General features: G+C 40.3%; 1 protein-coding gene across 9 annotated transcripts in view; it reads left to right on the top strand.

Annotated features, from left to right (window-relative positions):
* Positions 1-24194, top strand: part of RHOBTB1 (Rho related BTB domain containing 1) — a 121431-nt gene that overhangs the window by 73613 nt on the left and 23624 nt on the right. For all 9 annotated transcript variants that reach the window (XM_012762759.3, XM_076010022.1, XM_012762765.3 and 6 more), the window contains 2 exons: positions 8447-8648; positions 9013-9116. In XM_012762759.3, the coding sequence (XP_012618213.2) occupies positions 8457-8648; positions 9013-9116 (296 nt within the window). In that variant the 5' untranslated portion in view covers positions 8447-8456. The remainder of the gene's footprint in view (positions 1-8446; positions 8649-9012; positions 9117-24194) is intronic.

The raw sequence follows: 24194 nt of genomic DNA, 5'->3' as shown, positions 1-24194 counted from the left end.
TGCTTTGCTCCATCTCTGCTGATTCTGCCCTGGGCAGAGCCACCATCCTTTTCTCTCTTGGAGAACTTAGGAGCTTCCCAACCAGTCCTTCTGCCATTGATCACCTTCCTCTACAACGTGTTCTCTGTACACAAGGCAGTCTCAGTGATGTCGGTGATACTTTTAAAAAGCAAATGAGAACCTCTCACACCTCTGCCTAAACACTTAAGTGGCTTCTCACTGCATTCAGGATAAAATGCAAGCCCTTGACCATGGCCTCAAGGCTGCGTATGATCTGGCTTCTACCTACCTTTCTACTCTTCCCTCTCCCCAGGTTTCCAGGCCTTTCTCCTCCAGATCACAGGAAAGTGGGGCCTCCCCAGAGGGGCCTCCCCAGAAGGTCCCCAGAGGGGCCTTCTGCTCTGTCCTGCAGGCCTCCTACCTGACATTTTCTCCCAACACCCTTTTGCTTTTCTTCAAGCAAATTTGTGAGTATGTATTTATCTACCTGTTTAGCTATTCCTTCCCACCTGACTGTGGAGTCCCTGGGGGCAAGAACCACCCCTGCTTGTTCACCTCTGGACATTCACGGGCCTGCTAAGGGAGTGCTTAGCATATAATTCTTCAGTTGAGACTGCCTTAGCCTCACAGGTGGAGAGCACAATTTCAGCAGGTGGATTAATGGCACGAGACAGGGCATTGGAGTGGAAGTGACGGCACAGGCAGGCAAAGTCATCAAAGGGGAGGTTCCCTGGCATATTTGCAGAAGAAAGAAGACCAATGTATCTAAAACCTAGCACACAGTTCACTTAGGGTGGTTTTGAAGTCGACAGTGGAATCTTTATGTATCTTTTAAGTTTTGGGTCTGTTCTTGATTTTTTTTTAATTAGGTCAGTGTTTGTTAAGGACAGTAGATAGGTAGAAGAGAAAGTTTATTTCTATTCTTGGCTCACCTCCCCCACTGACCTTGAGTTTTAAAAAATAGAGAGCATGATCTTGTGTGAGTCTCCATTATCACAGAGTTCTGGGCGGTATAACGAATGGATATTAAAAAAAAATCTTTCTGTGTTATCAGAAGATGGCTTTCATTATTTGTATCCCTGGACTTCTATGCAGTGTTCTTTCTATTACTTACCTCTTTTTAAAATCAAAACATTCCATTGAAAAAATAATGTTGATTTAAATGATGAATTCTGTTGATTTTAATGATTGAAGGCCGGTTGTCCTAGAGATGTAATTCTGGGAAGATTTGATTTAGTGAAGTCCAGCCTAGCCCTTACTGTCTCTTTCTCAGCTCTGGACCTGTTCTTTATTCCAGCGGAGATGTTTATTTTATGTATAAAAGAGCTCCCGCCTGCCTATGACTGGTGATTAAAAGCTCAGAATAATGAAATCTGCAGTTGAAACTTGGCTGTTGGCTATAGTTATTATGCAACTCTTAACATTTCCCTTTTGTTTCTGTCAATAATATAAAATTCTCAGTTTTTCTTTCAGAGCTAACTCTTCAAATACACTAAAATTTGTGGCACTCATATCTTTTTAATGATCATGCAAAATTATTTCTTAAAGTTCAGATTTTATGCTTTTTGAAAAAACAAGAAAATTTAGTAGCTGTGCAGTATCATCATTCAGACTGTCTGTGAACAGCTGAATGGAGCTAGAAGTACAAAGGCCCCTCTGTGGGACTTAGATTTTTGTCTTTGAGCAGACTGCTCACCATACCTTGGTTGAAATAGCAAATATAACCAAAGAAAACAGCAAAAGTGATATATGACGACGCAGCATATTCCAATAGTGGGGTGATTCAGAACAATTAGGAGACCCCTAGTGAGGTGTCTTAGACAAATGAGGACGTTTTCTATGCCCACCCAGGCTGATTTCTAAATGTTCCTGTCCAGAGCAAATAGGCACATCTTGGGTTTCATCAGCCACAGTGCCCTGAATTATGGGGGCAGGACTCTAAGGGTCATGTAGTCATAATGCAAGTGAGGGAGTGGATGTGCCCGGCACTTCCTGGGAGCCTGTTTCATAAGAAGAGGCTGGAAAACCATGAAGGCCATCAGCTTAAAGACTGGAGGCGGGGGTGGGGTGCCACCATAGGACGGGTTTAAAGAGGGGAGCAGAGCAGTTAAAGTCCCATTTGGTTGTGTCACTGTTTTGCCCATGATTGGCCCTAGGAGAGAGTCACAAGTTAAATTAGGGGAATCTTTGCACCAGAGGGGGTAGCCAGGGAAGGTTTTAGAGAAAAAGGGTGTTATATACGCATATATTCCAAGCACTTTAGCACATAGCCATACCCGAGAAATACTGGATGATTCATTAAGTGCATGAGATGGACACTTTGAAGGTATAACCACACACACATACACACACACACACACACACACATCCATGAGCCACCATTCCATGATTTGCTAATACTGAAAAATTGTATGAGTGTGTTTATTTTTGTTTGCAATTGCTTCTTCCAGAATCATTTATTAATACAGAACAGAAAGTAATCTGTGGGGGTAGTTAGGAAAGCTTTTTAGAAGAAGTGATAGCTGCATAAGGTTTTAAAAAATGAATAGAATTTGCCAGGGAGATAAGGGATGGAGGAGAGTTGGCAAGGAGGAATAGTGTGTGTGAAGGCACTGAGGTAACAAACAACATTTAGAATTCTAGGAAGTCATCCTATGTGGCGACAGCATGTTATATTAGTTTCCAATTGCTGCTGTAACAAATTAGCAAAAATTTAGTGGCACAAAACAACACAAATTTATTATCTTATGATTCTAGAGATTGAAGTGGGTCTCAATGGGCTTAAAGTGTTGGCAGGCTGTATTCCCTCTGGAGACTCAGGGGAGACTCTGTTTCCTTCCTTTTTCTAACTTCTAGAGGTTACCTGCATTCCTGGGCTTGTGGCCCTCTCCTCCACCTTCAAAGCCAGCAGTATAGCATCTTCCTATTTCTCTCTGACTCTGATCTCCTGCCTGCCTCTTCCACATTTAAAGGACTCTTGTGATTACATTGGACCCACATAGATGAGCCAGGATAATTTCTTTATATTAAGGTCAGCTGATTGGCAACCTTAATTCTGTCTACAATCCTAATTCCCCCATGCCATGTAACAGAACATATTCACAGGTGCCAAGGATTAGGCTGTGAACATCTTTAGAGGGCCATTATCCTGCCTGCCACACATGCAATGCAAGAAGTTGAGGGTGATGGTGCAGAGAAAAGTTGGTATGACCACTCAGCCCTGAGTGGAGAAAATCATTCACCCAAAAGGAGCCTATCATCTGATTTTTTTTTTTTTTAAAATGGAAGAGTCAAGGTTCGAGAGATTTTCCTTAGCTATAATGAGTGTGTTTCCATTAACTATTGCTTCCTAAGAAACCACATGAAAACTCAGTGCCTTAAAACAATAATGATTTATTATTTCTCATGAATCTGTGGTTTGGCTGCATGGTTCCCTTACTAGTTTCACCTGGGCTCATTCATAAAGCTCATTCAGGCGAAGGGTTGATAGGTCTAGAAGGTCCAAGAAGGCTTCACATTATCCAGCCATCAGTGGGGTTGCCTCGGTTGTTTTCAGTGTGAATTCTTATCCTCTGCTGGGCTCCGTCAGCTTCCTTACATAGTACCCTCAGGGAAGCATTCCAATAGCATGGCAGTGGAGCTGCAGGGCCTCTAGAGGTCTAGACTCTGGAACTCACATAGAATCACCTCTACCATATTCCCTTGGGCTTGGGCTGAGGAGTCACAAGCTTAGCATAAATTCAAGAGGAAAGGAAATAGATTGCACCTCCTGATGCGAGTTGCTGCAGTGGCCTCATTTCATCTAACATGTGCTATAAAGATAAGAGCTTTGTGCTGAGAGCGGAACTATAAAATTTGAGATTTCAGAGATAAAATATCTCTGGATGACAGCAATATCCAGCACGTGTCCAAAAGGATGAATGGCTCGAGCGGAGTGTGGTGAAGATCACTGGCTTTGAAGAAGAGAAGAAACTGTGAAGCTAGGATGTGAGATGCACTATCCCGTGGGCACAACAAGAAGAACACTGAGTAGGCAGGGAGTGTGGGAAATGTGGCAGAGTGGCCTTCAAGTCTCCAAGATGACAGTGATGATAGCAAGCAGGGCAGGTAAGGGATAATTGAACCAGATGAGGTGATTCTGGAGACCATGAAAGTCATGACCACACTTTTCTGAGTCAGCCCTGTGAGTGGTGGGCACCCAGAACCACTTCACCACACCCTTCCCTTCCCAGCCTCCACATCATCTTGTTCACTTGCCCGTTTTCAGATAAACTGACCACTTCTGACTTCAGATGGTGTAGCACTAGGTTCTTCAGGTACCATTTGAACTGTTACCACCCATGTCTTGAGGATTCCATGAAAGTGTTGATTGAAGTTCAAGTTGGTTTTGAGTAAAGAGATGACAGACAGAACTGGTAGCAAGTTCCCAGATCCCATTCTCTCAAACCTTTCTTTCCCTTTTCTACCTTCTTTGTCTCCTCAGGTATGTACCTAAAGGAAAAAGGGTATCCACATAGATAGGCAGGATTTATGGCAGTAAAATTTATTAACAGCACTAAATGAATAATATTTATTACTCTCATTCGAGGTAAATAAAAATCAGAAACCAGACAGTCATTATCCAGATGGTCCTAAGAGCTCACTCAACCATAATAGTGCTAGATATGAATAAATTAGAGCCTGTAACAAGTGGAGAAGGATAAAATTGCATATTTTTATAATTACTGCCATAATTTAATGTTTATTTGTTTATGTGTAACAGATGAACAACTGATTTACAACAATACAAATGTAAGCATGAGTTTACGTCCTTGGCTCCGATTTCACACCCTAAAAACGCCTTTTAGAGTACCACAAAAGAATTTTATACCCCAAATAAAAGATTTTTAGTATTTGGAAATTCAACAAATGCTTCCTGGAAATTCCATATCGGCTGCAAGTGATCTGGGCTATGAATATTTAATTCTGCCCTTTCTTTTATTTTCTCTTACGTATTATCCCCTTTGCACAAGGTTCAGCACCTTTGGCAGACAACTTTGGTCTTCTACAGATTGCTAGGGATTAGAGGACCCAGAGATGTTATTCTCACCTTTGACACAGAAATTCTTTTTAGGACTATGCATGAGATGTGTCTAAAAAGAGGTGGAGTAATGATAGTTTTTGTAATCATAGCCTTAAAACTAAGAAGGCTTCTGTTCCTCTCAAAGTAGGCTTCTGTAAAAGCTACACAGCTATTCCATCAATGCTGTCATGATTCAAATTATTTGGAGGATTCCTCACTAGAGGGCTGTTATCAGAGCTAATTTGCAATCCCACATAAAAACCAGTTCTATATTTTTGGTGTCCTATCCCAGTTTTCACTAAGTCCAGACATGCCCCCAAATTTTAGGGATTGACTCTCTATGATGTTTATCTATCTGAAAAATAAAATTTACTCTTGAAAAAATAAGGTTTTATACCACTTAGGGTAGTCAGACTTTGAGTTCCAAAGTTGTAAGGCTCCAAATTGGGCCTGTTTTTCTGATTTAGGCTATGCCATGGTAATATCACCAGACACCTGTCAAAGAGTGTTAAGAAGTGTTACCATTTTTATTCTGGAATCTAGAAATGACCCATAAAAATATTCTTAACCCACCTTGCCAACTCTATTATCTTTTATTAACTATGACCTCTTCCCTGCCCCTCCCTCTTCACCCAAAACCTTTTCTGCTTTTTTTGCTAAATATCTGCTATGCTCCATCTTATATTTATGTTCTTCGATTTTCAATGAGTTCTCCTTCAGTTAGCTCTTCTAAATTTTATCCTTTTTATAGATCTTTGTTACTATTAAGTTTATGAGTTTGCATCTCATTCTGAGCTCCCACCTGACTCAATTTTGTTGTCATCTTAAAGGCATTCATCTTCAGTATCATGATTATAATTTTTGAAACCATCAGTATGTTTCAGGTACTGCACCAGGGACTTAAAGCATTAGTTCACTTAATCCTCACAACAGCCTTAGGAGATAAGTATTATTATAATTCCCATTTAACAGATGAGGAGGCCTAAGCCTCCAAAAGTGCGAACAAAATTTGCCTAAAGTCAAGAGAGTGGAAAGTGGAGGAGTAGAATGTAGGAGTTAGGATTCAACCTCCCCCCACATCTAAGGGAGGGTTTCTCAACCTCAGCACTATGACATACTGGACCAGATATTTCTTTGTAATGGGGGGCTGTACCCCCAAATATGTCTTTGTAGTAGGGGGCTGTCCCTACAAACAAACACCTATGGACCAGATATTTCTTTGTAGTGGGGCGGGGGGCTGTCCTGTGCATTGCAGTATGTGTAACAGCAGCATCTCTGACCTTCTACCCACAAGAAGCCATAGAAGCCCCCTCCCGCTCCATGTGACAACCAAAAGTGTCTCCAGATATTCCCTAGGGTATGTTTAAGAACCACTAATCTAACACCAAATTCATGCTTCTGCTACATTATACTTTATTTTTTTTAAGAGACAGGGTCTGTCACCCAGCCTGGAGTGCATTGGTACAATCACAGCTCACTGCAACCTTGAACTCCTGGGCTCAAGCATTCCTCTCGCCTCAGCCTCCAAAGTAGCTAGGACTACAGGCATGTGGCACCACACTCAGCTAATATTTTTCTCATGTTTTGTAGAAATGGGGGTGTTGCTCAGGCTGGTCTTGAACTCCTGGCCTCAAGAGATCCTCCCACATCGTCCTTCCAAAGTGCTGGGATGACAGGCATGAGCCACCATGCCCAGCCACATTATACTGTCAAGCAGGGAACTAATGAAACCATAGAATTTTAAAACTGAATTTTAAGGAGATTAATTTTAGTATCACTACACCTGGCTGATCATCAGAACTGGAGATTTTTTTAAGACTCTCTTTCCCTGCCCAAGATGTTCAGAATCAGCATTTGCCAGGTGGAGGACAGGTATCTGTCTATTTTAAGCCTCTCTATGGTGCAGGAACTACAGATCAAATCCTACCCTAACCACACATCTGTTCCTTGAATCACTACACTCTGCTCCTGCCAAATCGTTCTCCAGCCTCGGGTTTAACACCTCTGGCTACGGCGTTACAGTCGACAATTCCACACCCTTCGCTTTCTGAGACGAGTCCATGTTCAAATAGTCCTAACTGTGAAAAAGTACTCTCTTTAATATTCTTCCTCATATCTCTCTGGCTCTGCCCTTAATCTCATATTATACAAGTTATCATTTTTCTCAAATCAGTTGAATTGAACAAACACCCATGGAGTCCCAATGATGTTATTAGGCTCTACTCTGAACAGTTTCTTTACAGTGGCCATTAAAATCATTATCAACTCTTTAAAAATGACCGTCTAACCAGTTTTCTTAGTTTCACAAGTAAGACTTCCATCACTTCCCAGCCTTCTGGCTAAGACGAAATGTACTATCTGTTCTTATTAGTGTAACAATAGACTTTCTCAGAGGGGCAATTACAATTAATTAGAATCGTAAAATCATGCATGGTTGGTCTCCTGTCCAGCTGCTGCCAGTCTGGACAGGAGCAGTCTGTGCCCCAGTTTATGGGGGGCCCTGTCCCTGGGGACACCAAGCTGGCAACAGCTTTTTCCCTTCTTCTTGACCCCTTATCAGAAACCCTCTTTAAACCTTCTTGGATGGTTTCAGGAAGATTCCAAAGTAGCTCCCTTTCCTGGTGAAATCATTCTTTACCATATGCTCCAGATTTCTCTATGAAAACACAGATGGGAAGAGAATTTTTTTTTCCAAATCTTGCTTTATATTGGGCCCTCTTGAGAATACCTTTTTTTTACAAATTTGATTAATTTAAAGAAATGAATAAATATACGTTAATTTGATTAAATTCAGGCTTACAGTTTACTCTTTTTTGAAGACAGGTAAGTCTTTCAGCCTGCACTCTTGATTCTTCACTAAGTCACCATAACAGTTTTGAATCTGTAGAAAACTACTTTTGAACGACAGATACTGGGTAATCGAGAGGTTGCAATGGTGTGGACGCCAGTGTTGCCAGGGCAGCTTATGCCCCAGTGTCAAAGGTGAGCCCTACAAGTGACAGGTCTTGCTAGCGGGTCAACACGAGTAGCCGGTGAGCTATAAATGTGTGCCAGCTGTCCTGACAGCGCCCGGACAGGGCTCCAACAGGCAGGTGGTGTTTAGAGAAAACCAAGGAGAAAATAACACGTTAACTGGAATAAACCGTTTGGGGTCAAAATAACAGTCTGGTGTTTTTGTACTTGTGTGAGATATAAAAAGAAAACTTGAGTTTCCATTGGGCTGAGTATGAACTTCCAGACGTCTTGCCCGTGCTTGGGCACCTCCAAAGAAGCAGCTGGACAAAGGCATAAACTGCCTGACCCCCTCACATCTTCGATTGTTCCAGAAAGCCTCCGTGTCTTTAGTGTGGGGTCTTCAATGCAGTATCTACTCTTTTCTTACAGAGTTTTATAAATGGAAACTGACATGGACTACGAAAGACCCAACGTTGAAACCATCAAGTGTGTGGTCGTGGGCGACAACGCCGTGGGGAAGACGCGCTTGATCTGCGCCAGGGCGTGTAACACCACACTCACGCGCTATCAGCTGCTGGCCACCCACGTCCCAACCGTGTGGGCGATTGACCAGTACCGTGTCTGCCAGGAGGTAAGATGTACAGAGTGTCTTCAGAATTCTTAAGGCATATTGCTATTGGTCCATCCGATGTTTGAAAAAGGAGGAGAGTGGGTAAATTTCACATTCAAAAAAAAAAAAAAAAACAACTAACCTTTTTAAGTACCCAAAGAGGAAACAAAAAGCAAAATGCAAACCTGGGAGTGTGGCTCTGGCATCCTGCATGAGGGTTTGAGTCATGTGATTCTGGGAAGAGAATTAGGACTTAGCTTAAGTCCCGTTAGATGGAAAAAGGACATGAAATGCAAGTGAGTCGAGGGCACTGAAGGGTCTTGTCTTGGATGTCCTCTCCTGGGAAGCCTCTGATTTCACACAGATGCCTTACTCTCTCCTGCAGGTCTTGGAACGTTCCCGGGATGTCGTTGATGAAGTGAGCGTGTCTCTAAGGCTTTGGGACACTTTTGGCGATCATCACAAAGACAGACGTTTTGCATATGGCAGGTAAACCAAGACCAGTGCACACAGTTGAGCTTGAGTACAATTTCCTTTTCAAAACCAGCAACTGGTCCCCAAATCAACAAAAACCACATCATATGGCCTTGAAATGTGTTGGGTTCTGCACTCTGTATAAAAAAAGAAAGAAAGAAATGGTATGGTTTCCTGATGTCAAAAAAAAAGAAAGAAAAAAAAAAGCAGAGCCTGCCTTGCCACTGAAAAAGATCCTTGTTTAAAACAAACAGTGCTAGTTAAGTTGGAAAGTTTGCTAGATGGGGATTTTGTAATGCCCTCTAGCCTTGGGCTGCTTTGATTGCGGGTTTCCTGAATGATACTTCATTTGCCTTCTGTTAGAATGTTTTAAGTTATTTTAGCACTTGGTCACCCTACTTCTGAAGGTCTCTTTGGTCTCTTCATGACCATATTAGCAGCGTCTACTGTTATTTGCTTTGTGCTTTGTGTTATCTGAAAAGTCTATTATTTTTATTTGAAGGTCATTTTTTAAAAGAAAGAAAAATATCTCTGAAGTCCTTCACAAGGGATGTTTTCAAAATGAACTGAAACACTAATGTCTATTTTTATTAAAAGAAAAAAAAAGAGGAAGTAAAAATCTAGTCATAGGAAGATTAATCTAGAAGGACAATAATATGCGTAGGAACACAGTTAATGTGCCTTAAAATATTTAGCAACTTCTCCTTTTCACCATAACTTAAAGTCTCTCTCAGTGAAGGGTTTATAACAGCTATTAAAAACTGGATAAGCAGAGATTTTTTTTTTAACTGCTTAATTATAAGTGAACACATTTCATTGTAAAAATTTAGAATTTAGATGTCATGGCTTAGTTGTCCAAACATCATGTTACCTGACAGGGTTGGATTAGTTAGATACTCCAAGCATAGGAGTTCCTCCTTGGTATTATTGAGATAAGCATTTCTGAAAGTGCCTCTATTTCTTAAAGACACTAGCTCTCTGAACAGACTTTCATTGGCGTTTATCCAAGTGGTCTAAAATACCAAGTAAACTGCTGGAAGGCGTTTGCCCTGTTCCTGGGAAGCAGCTCACACACAGAAAGAATCTGCGATTTAGACCAGTTTTTTCAGGGGGACTCAGAAAAAGGCATATGGAAGTAAAACAAGATTTTAATGTCCGCTCGGTAACAAGGACTTTTGAACTTAATATCGAGCATCGTAGACACTTTTCTCTCCTTAAATTTCCTGAGGTTTGTTTTTTCTTTCCATGATGCTCTTGATTGTTATCTTAGTTGCCATTTTTGGTTTTATCTTTTGCCCAACCGTTCTACATATAAAATGAACCATAAATGAAACTGCTTGTCAATACTGTGCAGTCAGATTTACCATATCTGTGGTTTTAAGGAAGCATGATTTAAAAATGATGACTTTAAGCCATGTAAGGCTAGACGCAATAGATTCTAAAGGACTTTTTGTATCCCCACTTCTAATAAAGGTGTCATTGGAAGGGCCTGACAGATATTTCAACAGCTCCGTGGTTTGTTGCCGCTTGAAATGTACGCATTTGAACAATGACTTTTAACAACGAATCTTAACAACGTAAAACTTGTATTGTAGTAATAGAAGAGCTGCTTCGTCGTCATGTGAGATTCCTGCTTAGCATTTATGTGAAGGTGCGATGGCCTTCGTAGGTGTACACTGGGCCTTGGCCAGCTCCCTGACGTAGCTGGAGTCATTTTACAGCACGTCATGCCTGTGTTTGTTTCCTCCCAACAAAAATAAGCTGCTCTTTCCTGTGACTCCATTGGTTCAAAGTGCATTGTTCTTGCTCTCTTGTGTGTAACGTTTGGCTCTGTCAACTGTAACCCACTCGCCCTGTGACGGAAACAGGAAGTGCTCCCCAAGCCTATTTTGATCCTCTGGCAACACAGAGGGGCTTCAGGAAACACTCCTGTGTTTCTGGCCACATTCTCCTTGTACCCTCACTTTGTGTGCATGTTTGTATTTCCTCTGTCTCTCCCAGTTCTCCACAGCCTCTGGGTGTCCTGCCGCGACCCCCACCTCTAGTAAAGAACAAAAACCAGAGTACTCTCTCTCTCAGACTCCAGCATCTTTCTGTAAATATTAAATATATAATACCATATTGATGCCATACCAAAAAGTTACCTTTTTTTGGAAAAATCTGATGGTAGTAGTTCTTTTATTCAGCACAGGGGCTCTGACCAGTGCATTTCGTTGCTCCGAGAGCTGCTTAATTTCTTATTGGTGTTGGCTCCCATTTTTAGCTTTTTATCATTTGTAAAGGAGAAAAATCCTAATTACAGCTTCTGACAATCGGTTTGATTTGCAAACCTGTTTTTTTTTTTTTTTTTGACTGATGTTTTTACTACGCTTGGTATGAATTACAAGTCAGTGGGAAGTGCACAGACATAACTTTTAGGCATGTGGAATATATTCCCTATCCTTGGAAGTATATTCGAAACCTTTTTCAAATAATTAACTTGAATCTCGTGGTGACAGTGAGAGAAACCAGATTTATACTAAGATGTCTTAGACCTTGCCTTCAGTTTCCTTTGTTTCTTAGCAAAAAGGTGGTTAATAAGTTGCTCCCTCAAACATTTTCTGACATGGACAAACCCTAGCTTGCGGAGTGGATTCTGTGGGTCAAGGGAGTGTCAGTGGAAGGCAGGCTGCCAACTTGAACTTGCAATTTTCCTGATGTGGTATAACTATAACCAGAAAGCCGCTGCTCTCCTCATGATTTAAAGGCAACTATTCAGCCCGTGTTTTCAGCTAACTAGAATAATTGCTCCAATGTATCAAAGACCTACTACTGTGTTTCTCCAAAAGTAAGACCTACCCATAAAATAAGCCCTAACAGGATTTCTAAGCATTTGCACAATATAAACCCTATCCCGAAAATAAGACCTAGTGATGGGTGTGGCTACGCAGCATATCTGCACAACCCATGCATTTGGTTGTGGAGCTGTAAAAAAGATGAGCAGCCCTTCTCATCCGCCCCATGAGAGCTCTATTGCTCAACATGAGAGATTGGGGCCAATGGTTCTAAAGGGAATAGAGTTGCAAGAAATTCAGGATGGAATTCGGGGTTTGGAGAGTTATGATGATGTTCCAGAAGAAGACAACTTAACTATATTTGAATAAATGTAGATCATTGCACCATACTTAAAAAAAATAACACATCCCCTGAAAATCAGCCCTGGAGTGTCTTCTTGAGGAAAAATAAATGTAAGACCCTGTCTTATTTTCAGGGAAACATGATATGTGCCAGTCAATGTATTAAGTAATTTGTCAGCATGAGTTAACCCTTGCAGGAACCCTAGGAGGCAGAGGCTCTCTTCATGCTACAATTGAGTAGAGTTCCTTTACCACCATAACTTGCCCATTGGTGAGATTCAGGGGCAGATTCAAACCTGGCTCTGTCTTCCTCCTAGCTCCTTCTTTTCCCACTGTGCCAAACTACCTCCACCTCATTTTAAATAGGATGCAACTGAAAACTACCTCACATTGGTGAGCTGCGTTTCTATTTGCTCTTCCATATTTGTGCAAAGGCTTAGAACCAGAAGATCTCAAAAGGTCATCTGCTTGACCCCTTTTCTTCAGGAAACGAAATCATCCATCCATCTAAGAAAAAGTATCAGCAGGAGCCCTTGTATTCCATAGGGATGAAGGGAACAGAGTAGCATCAGCATCGTAGCCCTTCATGCATTTCAAACCTGTCGGACCCTCTCTTCTCTGGAGTGAATGATGCCAACTCTCTCGTGGTCTTTCTTCCCACCACCTACTTTCTATCCACTTTTGGATGAACTTTTGAAGCTCTTTTCTGGATCTTTTAAAATGTCAGGAACAAAACCATACATAGCAACAGTGACTATGATCAGCTGCTCTTTTTTTGGCAAGGAAAGAAATCCCTCTTCTTAAAGGGATATCACTCAAGAGTTGTCCCCTGGAACCCTTGTAAGAAGGAAATATTTATATTCAGATACTTGGCACTGAAAATGTAGACAAATAGGATGGGCTCTGCCTTTAACAGGGCATCCAAGCCCCTCAGTACCTCTCCTCTAGTCACACACATGTAAATCATTACAGATTTTACTGTCTCATTTTCATACGACCTCCTTCATTGATCTGTCTGAGGGTCAGATAACCTTCAGACATTTAATAAAGAGTTTCACATCATTTAAAAGCTAGCAGTTCAAAAAAACATTTTTCTATTATTGGAGAAAGTGGGGTTGAGTTTTATTGCTACATATCATAAAATAGTCCTTTGCAGGATATTATGCAAGCCTTAAAAAGTTTTCTTTAAGCTAAAGTGATTTGATTGTAAAGTTTAAACTCTAGGGGAATTAACGTAACAGTATTTCTATACAGAATGGGTTTCTTAAATCCACAGTAAAACTTCAGACTATTCTGTTTCTAGGCTGTTGAAGATGTATCAAAGTGATAGTAACAATTAAACTTTGTATTAAATTTTTTAAAAACTAAAAAAAAAAAAAAAAAAAAGCCTAGGTTAGCAAACTTGGTGGTACAACAGCTGCAATTTAATCAAAGCACCCCATGAGCCAGGCCTGTGCTAGGGACACCGCGTGTCCTGTCCTGCTTCATGCTTGTCGTAAGCCTGCAAAGTAGGCTCATTTCACAGCTGGGGAAACAGGCATAAAAAAGGGGCCAAGGTCAGACTGCTAGGGCAGAGTGGAGCTAAACTTTCCTCTTGTGTCTGTCTGGCTCCAAAGCCCATATCTTCCAACTCCACCATGCTGTTGTGGCTGGTGATGATGATGGATGGAAAACTTACTTTAAATTCCCCTGTGGTACAGTCTGAATCTTACATGGTGCCATATGGACCCTGAAGACCAGCACTCAACCATCTGTCACCAGCTTCAATATTCAGGTGCCCCTCTTAAATTCTTCAATCTGTAGCAAACAACTTAATTCTTTATATGCATCCATAAGTAGCTAAAAATGAGTCCTTTCACATTTTGTAAAAGTGACACATCCAAGCAAACTTTCTGAGAGTGCATAGGAATCTTGAGTAATTTGTTTGCTATGTTTCCCCCAAAACATTTAACTAAAACATTCAGAACCACTACACTTGCCCTTATCCCAAAGAGTTCCCAGACATATATTCAGTCCAATTAGAATGCATTTATTATATAGTTTATTATTACACACTTATTTTTCTCAAATATTGTTAGTTCCTCTGAGAAGTGCAGTACGTGTTTTAGATGATAATGTTAATCAGAGCTGTGGTTTCTGGGTGTCTGTTTAGATAAGATAAGTCTAGTTTCACGTTGAAGGCACATACAATCACACACAGCATGGACACACCCCATCCTGAATGCTTGGTTGAGGTCCTTTAAAATATTCAGGACTACAGTGACTGGTGTTTGTGTCTTTGCTAGGATTGCCTGTGCTTGTGGTTTATGACAAGGGAAAAAGGAAGGAACAATGAATGTATCTAGATAATAGAGTATATTGAGTTAGCTGTCATTGTTCATAGCAAAGTCTAAATGCTGGGCCGGAGTAACATTCCAATGATGATTTCAAGATGGAAAACAGCCTGTAGTACAATGAAAAATGTCAAGTGTGGATGGACCAGGGGACCTGGTAAGTCACTCACCTTGAACATAAAATGTAAAGAAACAATAATGATTTTTAAAAGACAGGATCACTATTACTGGTTTCTTTCCTTCTACCTCAAACTTGGTATGACACTGTCACTGATCCTGACTTTATTTTAAATGTTGATATTTTGGTTTTCATGGATTTTTTTGCCTTAATTTTGATTTATTTTTAAAAATATATTATTCATCCGATTACTGAGGCGCTTTTTTTTTTTGATGCCTCCTTACATTTTGCACTTGAGGCAAGTGCTTTGTTTTCTTCACCCGAGTCCTAGCCCTGATGTTAAACTTTATAAATGGATAGCAAAGCATCAAAGGGAAGAAAGTGAGTCATACATGTACTTTATGGAAAAGTAATTCAAACCCACGCTTTTAAATGTGTGGCACCAAAAGGTCTGGGAAGATTCTTGCAGCGTATGTCCTAAAGACATTCAGTCCTGCGTGCTGCTATAACAAAAAGAACTAAAAATTGCTCAGGTTATAGAAAAAAGTGGAAGGACATAAGAAAAGCAGCAATTTGAAACCAAGGGACAGGAATAGTTGTTCCCTGAGAGGTTAGATGGAAACCGTTAGCTTTCATGCTTGAGAAAGCCTCCGCATAGCGGTTATTCTGGGGTAAGAGCGCTGGGGGGAGGCGGATCGGCCACTTTTAGCCAGGCCCTGGGTGATGATGGAACGGGCGGGGCTTGGGCCACACTTGCGTAAACACTGCCCTGGAATCATCACGATATTCTTTACCAAACCTCAGCCAAAAGGAAAGAATCCTTGGCCATTAGAGAGAGAGCTTTTGACTAAGGGACACCAGGCAAGAAAAAAACTGAGCCCATACTGTGTGATTCCATTTCTATAAAATCCTATAAAACACAGTCTAATCCATAGTGACAGAAAATAGATCAACTGGTTGCCTAGAGAAGAGGATGGAGGGACACAAAGGGACACAAGGAAACTTTGTGGGTGATGGAAATGTTTGGTGTCTTGATTGTGATGATGGTTTCAGGAGGACTACGTGTGGCAGAGCTTATCAAATTAAATACAATTAAAATACAAATTAAATACATAGGCAATTTTGGTGTATTTCAATTATATCTTAATAAAATTGTCTCAAGAAGAGAGATATCTTTACGTTCAAAGTAATCTATGATATGTGAGGAAAGGCTTGCATGTTAGACGAGCTATGTTTTAATTATTTATGGAACTTTAAGTTAGTTCTCGTTGAGAACATAAATCATTTATGTGAACTTAGAAAGAAAATGGAACCAGATCCTTAATAGCTTAAGATGAGAAATGAGATATTTATAGAATCTCAAAGCTAATGATGGGACACTGTCATGCTGTGACACAAAATCACCGTATTGTTTCCCTATTGTCAGAGAGACAACCTCAGCTCAGTGGGGCATAGTCTGACCGTGTGGCGCATTTCCTTGGCTGTGGTTAAGTTTAGATCTTTTTCTAAGAGAGACGTTTCACCACATACCTTGTGATTGGCAAAGAGAGAACACCAAGTTCTGTGAAAGTTTTCCATTTCTCCGTCAAATAGTAGCAATTTTCTCTTTTGTACTTGGTTCGTTCTGGAACTGGAGAGTGTGGTGGTGACCTCTGGGAGTAGGCAAAGGACCCCCAGTTTGTACGCAGTCACCTGGCTGGGAGTTGGGTGCAGAGTTAAGCGATTGGGTGTGTCATTTGGTTGGCAGCTACACCGTAGGCATGAGACACCACCATTGTTGGTTTCTCTGAGTTGAGTCCCAGCCTGCGTTTCCAGCCTCATCTCTTGCTCCAGATATAACAAAATATTTATAGTCCTATGTCCCCTGTGCCCTCTAGGCCCGCAAACATGCATTATGTCCTCATAGAAATTAGGCCCTCACCATACCTATTCTTAAACTAGCTACTCACTACTCATATTCTAAAAGTTAGAACAAGTGCCACATACTCCCAAGAGTCCTCCATGCATTCTTCCCACCTTCCTTGTCACCACTGGAATCCAGGTGCAGTGTCTCTCGTTGAAGTTCCCATGGAATACCTTTGCAGATCTTTACTGTAGCAATGACTGTATTGTGTAAAAATTGGCTCCTTAATGTTCTGCTCTTCCCCTTATTCTATTATTCCCAGATTCTCTAAGATAGAGGTTTTTGTCTGTCTAATATACAGCCTGAGTGCCTGGGCCCAGTACATAATAGGAGCTTGATAAATGTTAGTTGAATGAGTGAATGAATGTATCGATAGATCTCTCATATATACCAAGATCTTCTAAGGTACTGGCAGGGAAATATACAAAACTCCAAATTATTATATTTTACTAGGTTGAATTATATATACTTTTATAGTAAGAATAACAAATGGTGTACCAGGCTGAAGGTGATGAAGATGGAAAACACTGTGCATAGCTTCTCCTTAATGAATTAGCAAACAGGAAGCTGAGCTGCAAAGCCAGGAGAAAAAGGAGAGGGGTGCACTTAGCCACACCCTCAAAACCTCCCTTGTTTCCCCCCAGTTTTTGGTTTTGTAAATTTTCTTGGTAGTGCCTTGTTTGAATTAGTATTCTTAAGCAGAGAATTCTTTGTATTAATAATGCTTTTCCAATTATAGGTTGTTTCTCCTCTGGGTATCATTTCCAAGATCTTTATAAGAATAATTTTTAAGAATAATTATATATATATATGTATCTTTTTAATCCATTTGCCTAAAGATCAGAGCATTAAGTAGAACAATTAAAAGTAGATTATTACTATGATGTGATCATCCAAAACAAACAAAAATACATTAGACTAAATGCCTACAAATAATTCAAAAAATTAAATCTGGGGTGGAAATGTACAGATTCTGTATTAAAGTACTCCAGCATAGGAATTGCAGTGGAGCTGAATTGCAGTGGAGCTGAATAAGTGGCACACAGAAGATATCACCGTACTATGTTCTGGGCCACCCTCAGTCTCCTGTGCCACACCACCCTCCCTGCTATGAAGCGGTACATCTTGTAGCCAGAAGAAAAGAACATCAGAAGAGCCAAGATTCCTATGCATGACCCAGCCCTGTCCCCAGGATGAAATCGTCCTTGGAAAGCCAGAGTGCCAAGTGAGATAGCAACAGGGCTTGATTGATGCCTGAGGCTCACCCATGTGCCAGGACCAGGGAGGATTCTGGCTGCTGCCCAAACACAGGTCACATGGCTGGGGCCTTTGTGGCTCGGCCCGGAAAAGCAGTGATGGGTCCAAGAGAGGCCACAGGAGTGTGAATAATGAGGCCACCACGATGGGCAAAGAGAATAAGGAACATGTGCATTGTTCTCTGCATTAACGTCGTGTGTTCTGCCTGCCTTTTACTTTTTTTTTTTTTCCTATTGCTACTTAATAACAGCAAGCTTGACAAGGTGGGTCAAATATAGCCAAGCATGTTGACTTTTCATCATGAAAGAAGAAAAAACATCAATTTGTGATGTTTCTATACTGTAACTTTCGGATGAAGAAATATATTTCAGCCCATACAATTTTCCCTTTTAAATTAGTTGGTACAAAGAAAGAGAAAAGTAATTCCACAGTGTCTTCAGTGGATAATTCTATTACTTACCTTTCAGCAATTCCATTATCGATAAAGGATGCAGCTGGTAAGCCAAAAGGAAAAGATCTCCTGATGAAATATTCTGCCATTCTTACTAGCTTCAACTTACACGATACATCCTTGGTGATTTTGGAACCCAGAATTACATTTGTCTGACAGATATAATTAACGATGCTTTACACTTTATAGAACGCTTTCACAGATATTTTTCTCAGTGACTCTTAGCAACAATCCTACCAATAACTTTTAATATTGGCCATGATTAGATTTCCAAAATTATCCCACCACTTTATTCTCCTCCCCAAAATGCCTCTGCCCCCAGCCTAGGAAGTATAGTCAGAAGGACAAAGTTCTGCATTGCAGAAAGATAAAGCACATTAACAAATTCTCTTTTAAATTGATCGCCGTGGTTATCTTTTTATTGATTTTTTTGGCTTATTTGCTTTGTGTGTTTTTTAAAAAGCAAGATGGTCTGTGAAATAGAGGATTTCCTTAAGCCTTAATTCTGTTGTAACATACCTAGAATTAGTCATGAAAGTCACCTGTCCATTTCTTTACATTTCCCTTGCTTCTGGAGATATTAATAATCTAATTCCTAAAAGAAATAATTAATCCATTATTATTCTGGTGTTTTAAATGAGGTAAATGAATTTTTTATTAATAGATAAAATGATTTAAAAATATATACTAACTGGTTAACCTCTGCTGTAGACCAGAGATATTATATGGCTGTCTTTCAGAAATAATAGTCTGGAAAAAACATAGGAATGGTTCACATTCTGTTTTCATTCTTTATTAAAACTCCATCTGCTCCCCTAACTAACTGATTTTAAGCCTAAATTCATTTCTTTTAGACTTTCAGTCTGCAGACATATTTGTATCCACAGCTTTCACCTTCCAAGATCTATAAGGCCTTTTTATTTAATAAACATCAATTGAGGGCCTCTTTTGTTACAAACACTGTGTTGTTTACAATGGGAGAGAAACTAATAGCAACAAGACAAAATCCCTGAAAATCACCCCATAATGCAGTGGGGAAGACAGCAACATAAATAATTACAGCTGAGTGTTAACAATGCTGAACTAAAGGTGTGTCAGTTCCAAGAACAAGGAAGAGAGAATCACTCAGGCCAAAATATCTAGCATCATTCTTGACCTCTCTGGATCATGCCCACATCCAGGCCCTCAGGAAATCCTGTTAGCTCTACCTTCACTGTGTGTACACAAAGTGTGGCCACTTGCCACATGCATCGTACCCTTCCCAGGCCAAGCAGGGTCTCCATCATCTCTCTTGAGATTATTCCCTCTTCATGGTCCCTTGCCTCTGTCTGCCTTTCCCTTGCTATCCACTGATTCCCCCAAACCCATTCCTGCTGCCATCCCCCACCCAGTTTAGTCAGTCTCATTATAGCAGTGGAGTGATCCTGTTAACATATAAATTATATCATTGCATTCTGCTCAAAAACTTCCATTTCTTCTGTTTTTCCCCTCCCTGCTATGTTCCAGCAATATGGCCTCTTCCTTCAGGAAGATTTCTCAGGCATGTGTCCACCTCAGGGCCTTTGCACTAGCCATTTGCTCCTTTGTAGTATTCCTCCCCCAGATAGTGGCAAATTGGCTCCCTCTCTTCTTTCAGGTATTTTCCCAGTGAGGCCCTTCCTGGCCACCTCATTTTCCACAGCAACTTCTGCTCCCCAATATTCTATTCCCTTTCCCTGCTTTATTTTCTGATTAGCACTAGTCACCACCTAGTGTACTACTATTTAACATATTTTATTTTATTATCTTTTTTTTATCTCTGTCCTCCACTAGAACATAAGCACGACGAGGACAGCGGTTTGTGTCATTCACTAATTGTTCTAACCCCAATGTCTAGGAGAGTGCCTGGTACACAGTTTGGTCTCAGAAGAGTCAGGGAGTTGAACCACAGAGACTCCCCCGTCTGGCATTCTAGCTGACACTGAGCTTTTCTTACATCTCCAGCTAGCCTTGCCCTCAGGAGAAAACATGAAAAGTATAGCAAGGAAGTTCCTCAGTGAATTAGCTTGAAGGAACACCAAAGAGGAGTGAGAACTCGAGGTGGAGCTGGGAGGAAAATTATCAGACAGTTTCACCTCCTCCTGTTAAGCAAGCCTTCTTTCTGCCAATGCTTCTTGTGTTCATTGACCAGGAGTTCAATGAGATCATTCATTTAAGCTATTTGTTTTAATAAATTAATTGTGCTCCACTCAATTTCACATGCATTCAACTTCCGATGACTGTGTGAGATGGAAGAATATAGTAGAGGGAGCATAGTTTACCAAGTACAGAAAATGGAATGTCGTGGGGAAAACTGCCTGATTCTGTTGGATGATAACCCACGACCTTCCATGGCAGCGCCGTTGCCCCCTGTGATATTTGTACTACCATGGTAGAACCAACAGGTCTTAAGGTTCAAGTGTTGTGTGTCTTAGGGTTTGGTGGCATTGGTGGGATGTCAATGTGGCTTTCCTGCACGTGAGAGCGTGCATTGCTTGGACTCCATTTTCAGAGGGTGGTGGAAGACCGGTTTAAAATGTTGCTTCCTACTAAACATACAGTTACGGGCTTGGAAGAAATAGTTGCGCATGCTAATCACTCCCAAATCTGGATATATTTCAGGATGTTTTGACAGTTTTCCCCACATAACATCTGTACTTAAGAAGCCTCATGCTATTGGTAAAGTATTGACTTGATTTCTCTGCTCACACCCAGGGCGCTGCATGGTTCTGCCCTGTTGTCCCAGATCCCCCGCCAGGCGCTCTTCCACAGGCCTCTCCATCCTCCATGAGTATGAGCTTACACGGCCATTCATCTCCGGGTGGTTATGTGCACCATCACTGACAACTCCCTCTGCATCTCATACACACTGGGCTGCTCCCCTACTAAAATCTTCCAAAGCCACGTGTTATACATTCCTTTTCTCTGCCATGCTCCCCAGCTGTTTTGTGCTGTTTTGATCTGTGTGTTCGCATAGCACTGTCAGACTCTATGCATGAAAGGTGTGTTGTCGATACGAATGGTTTTGAAAATGTCTCTGTAAAGAGCCTACCTCGTCAGTTATCAGCAAGGAAAAGGAAGCTTGAAGCCCCGAAGGTGGAGGCCAGGGACTCCCACTTGACTCTTTGCAGGAGGAGGACTTGTGCACATTGACAAAGAAAAGAAGCCCGTTAAAATGTGACCATGATCTCTCTCCTTAAAAAATAAATAATAATAGTTAGTGATGACATAGAAAAGGTGGGATCCTACCATAGAACAAAAGAATTAAAAGTAGGAATGTACGTTAAAAAAAGAGATGCATCCAAGCAGAACTCAGGGTAGATATAATTGTTGGCTTGTTCTTGGTCACCAAGTGTTAGTATAGCAAGACACCCAAGCAGAATTGGGCACATTGGAGAAGGGCACTGGGCTGTCCCACTCACAGCTTTCTGGAGGACTGGGTGGCATCTGTTGTCCATCATACTGCACATCAGGTTGACCTGATCTGATGCTCCTATATAGAGGATAAGTTCAGAATTACACTTTCGCTTAACCAAATAAGAAAACCCAAGGCTCACAGCTCCTCAGCTGGACAATAGAATCCAAGTAGATGGGACTAGGAAAGGGAAGATAAACTAAGAAGACAGAGAGCGTTTTTGTGCTAGGAAAGAACTTAGCAAACATTCCTAACAATAAAAGTTTGATGCCGATGATCTAAACTTTTTCAACTGCTTCGTCAAAGTATGAATTTGGTATTTCACATTGGAGAAACATTTTTGCTTCTCCGATCTTTTCCCACCAACTTTGCTATATTTGACTGCAGACATTGTAAAGACAGGTTTTGAGAACATGTGTGGTATTTGCTGTTCAAATTTTAGCTTGGGCCAAGATATGTGGGTAAGATGCACTTTTTTCAGATTTTTTTTTTCTTTAATCCTCGGACAAAGATTGGTCCCGGCATTGCAAGCATACCTTATGTTATCCAAATATCTTTGCCAATCTTTCACATGCTATCTTTGGCCAGTGTTCCCCTTGAAAGATAACTAGAAAATATGCTTTTTTGTTTGTTTAATATCTGAAGTAAAACTGATGCAGCTGAGGTTGGCTTTATCAGCTCAAGCATTTGGGGATGACTTGGTCTCTCTGATCCACTCCCACTCCCCTGTGAAACTGGAGATTCCCAATTGTTTCAACACATCAATTTACTTTGAATTTTTTTTTTACTTAACTAACCAAAACATTATTTCATGGACATCATTTGATGTGTTAGTACCCAAGTGAAAATTTTGTATTGATATTTTCCACTTGGGAAGAAGAAATCATATTTTTCCCTGAAAAAGTAAATATTCCATAGGCAAGCAACTAAAACCAGACACCCTTATGTCCTTAGTAATTCCAGTTTTCTCTAATGAAGCTGTTTAGTCCAGTCAAAAAATTATTTTAATAAAAATAAATAAAATGAACATTCCAAACTTCTTCCTAGCCCTTCTCAGCATTCAAGTTCTGGGGTTTAGACTCTTGTCTATCCTATGCTTTACTTCCGCATTCTCAAATTCTTATGCTTTCTATCCAAATAGCCTTAAGATTCCATTTAAATCCTATTGGATTCTTTTTACAGCTGAAATAGGATGCCTGAGGTCATTTCTAGACTAACCCTACTGCCTAATATGTGAGAATGTCCTCATCACACTCCTCACTCCCAATTATTTTTAAACCCAATTATTTTTAAACTCAATTATTTTAAACTACAAAGTTTAAAAAAAAACTAACAGAACCATAGAAGTAGAAATGCTATAACTTGCCTTTTTCTTATCTTTCATAGGAATGGCATTTTTAAACACGAGCTTATGTCAGACATTGAACAGTCTCCACATGAGAAGGAATGTTTTGATTAAAAATAATTTAATATCTCGAGTTCCTTGGAATTCTGCCTAAAACTGGAGATATTCTTATCTGCAGGTCCTGTGCCTTCTTTGACTAGGTGAAAAAAAAAAAAAAATGCTCAAAATTTAAAGCAAATAAATGGTATTCCCAGAATAATTACTTGATTGTATACATGTATTTTATCACAGAGAATACTGATGTATTGAGAATTAGGAATTAGAAAAGAATATTGGTAAGGAGGAATGTGTCCAAGCAGCATCTTCCTATAGCTGTACCATTGCATCCATTAATTCTCAGCCTTTTGGTTAAAATCCGGTGTAGGGTACTATTAATACATTCATATGGCAGACCTTAAGAATAGAATTCTGTATTATCTGTATATAACGTTTTCTTAACTTGCATTTGTATCTAAGTCCACAAGGGTTAAACAAATGAAATTTAGGCAGATTGGTACTTGTTTAAATGTCTTTTGATCAAAAAATATGATCTTATTTTTTAACTGCTTTCAATGTAACATAATGGAGACAGATTCTCATAGCAAATAAATGTGAACACAAAAGGGAAAAGAAGAACTTTATTCCAGGATACAAATAGAATTTTGATTCAGTAAGTTATTTTATCTTTAGAGGTAGTGTTGCTCTCAGTACAGCCTCTTTTCTTTAAATCGCTATTTCGAGGCAAAATATTTACAGAACATTGAATTATTTTTCTAGCTTTCCAATGGCATTCCATGCATTTAGATATTGACGTGACATAGTTAGAAGTTGGGCCCTGCGGACCTGTTCTGTGTGATGGCATTGTGCTGCTATCATCACAAGATTCCATTTTTTCCAACCCCCAAGGTCCTGTCTGTACTTGTTTACAGGTCATCTGGATAGTAACTAGTATGTGTTCAATGGCATGAGTGTTATAACGGTAACCTTGGCAACCAGGCTAGCTCTGATTTCAAAACCTCACATGCTGTATCATAAAATTAGAGAACAGAATTGACATTTAGCTACATGTCTGTCATATAAATTAAGCTCTGAGAATGA

The sequence above is a fragment of the Microcebus murinus genome, chromosome 14, assembly GCF_040939455.1.
Source record: "Microcebus murinus isolate Inina chromosome 14, M.murinus_Inina_mat1.0, whole genome shotgun sequence".
NCBI lineage: Eukaryota > Metazoa > Chordata > Mammalia > Primates > Cheirogaleidae > Microcebus > Microcebus murinus.
This window is presented reverse-complemented; position numbering and strand designations above follow the sequence as displayed.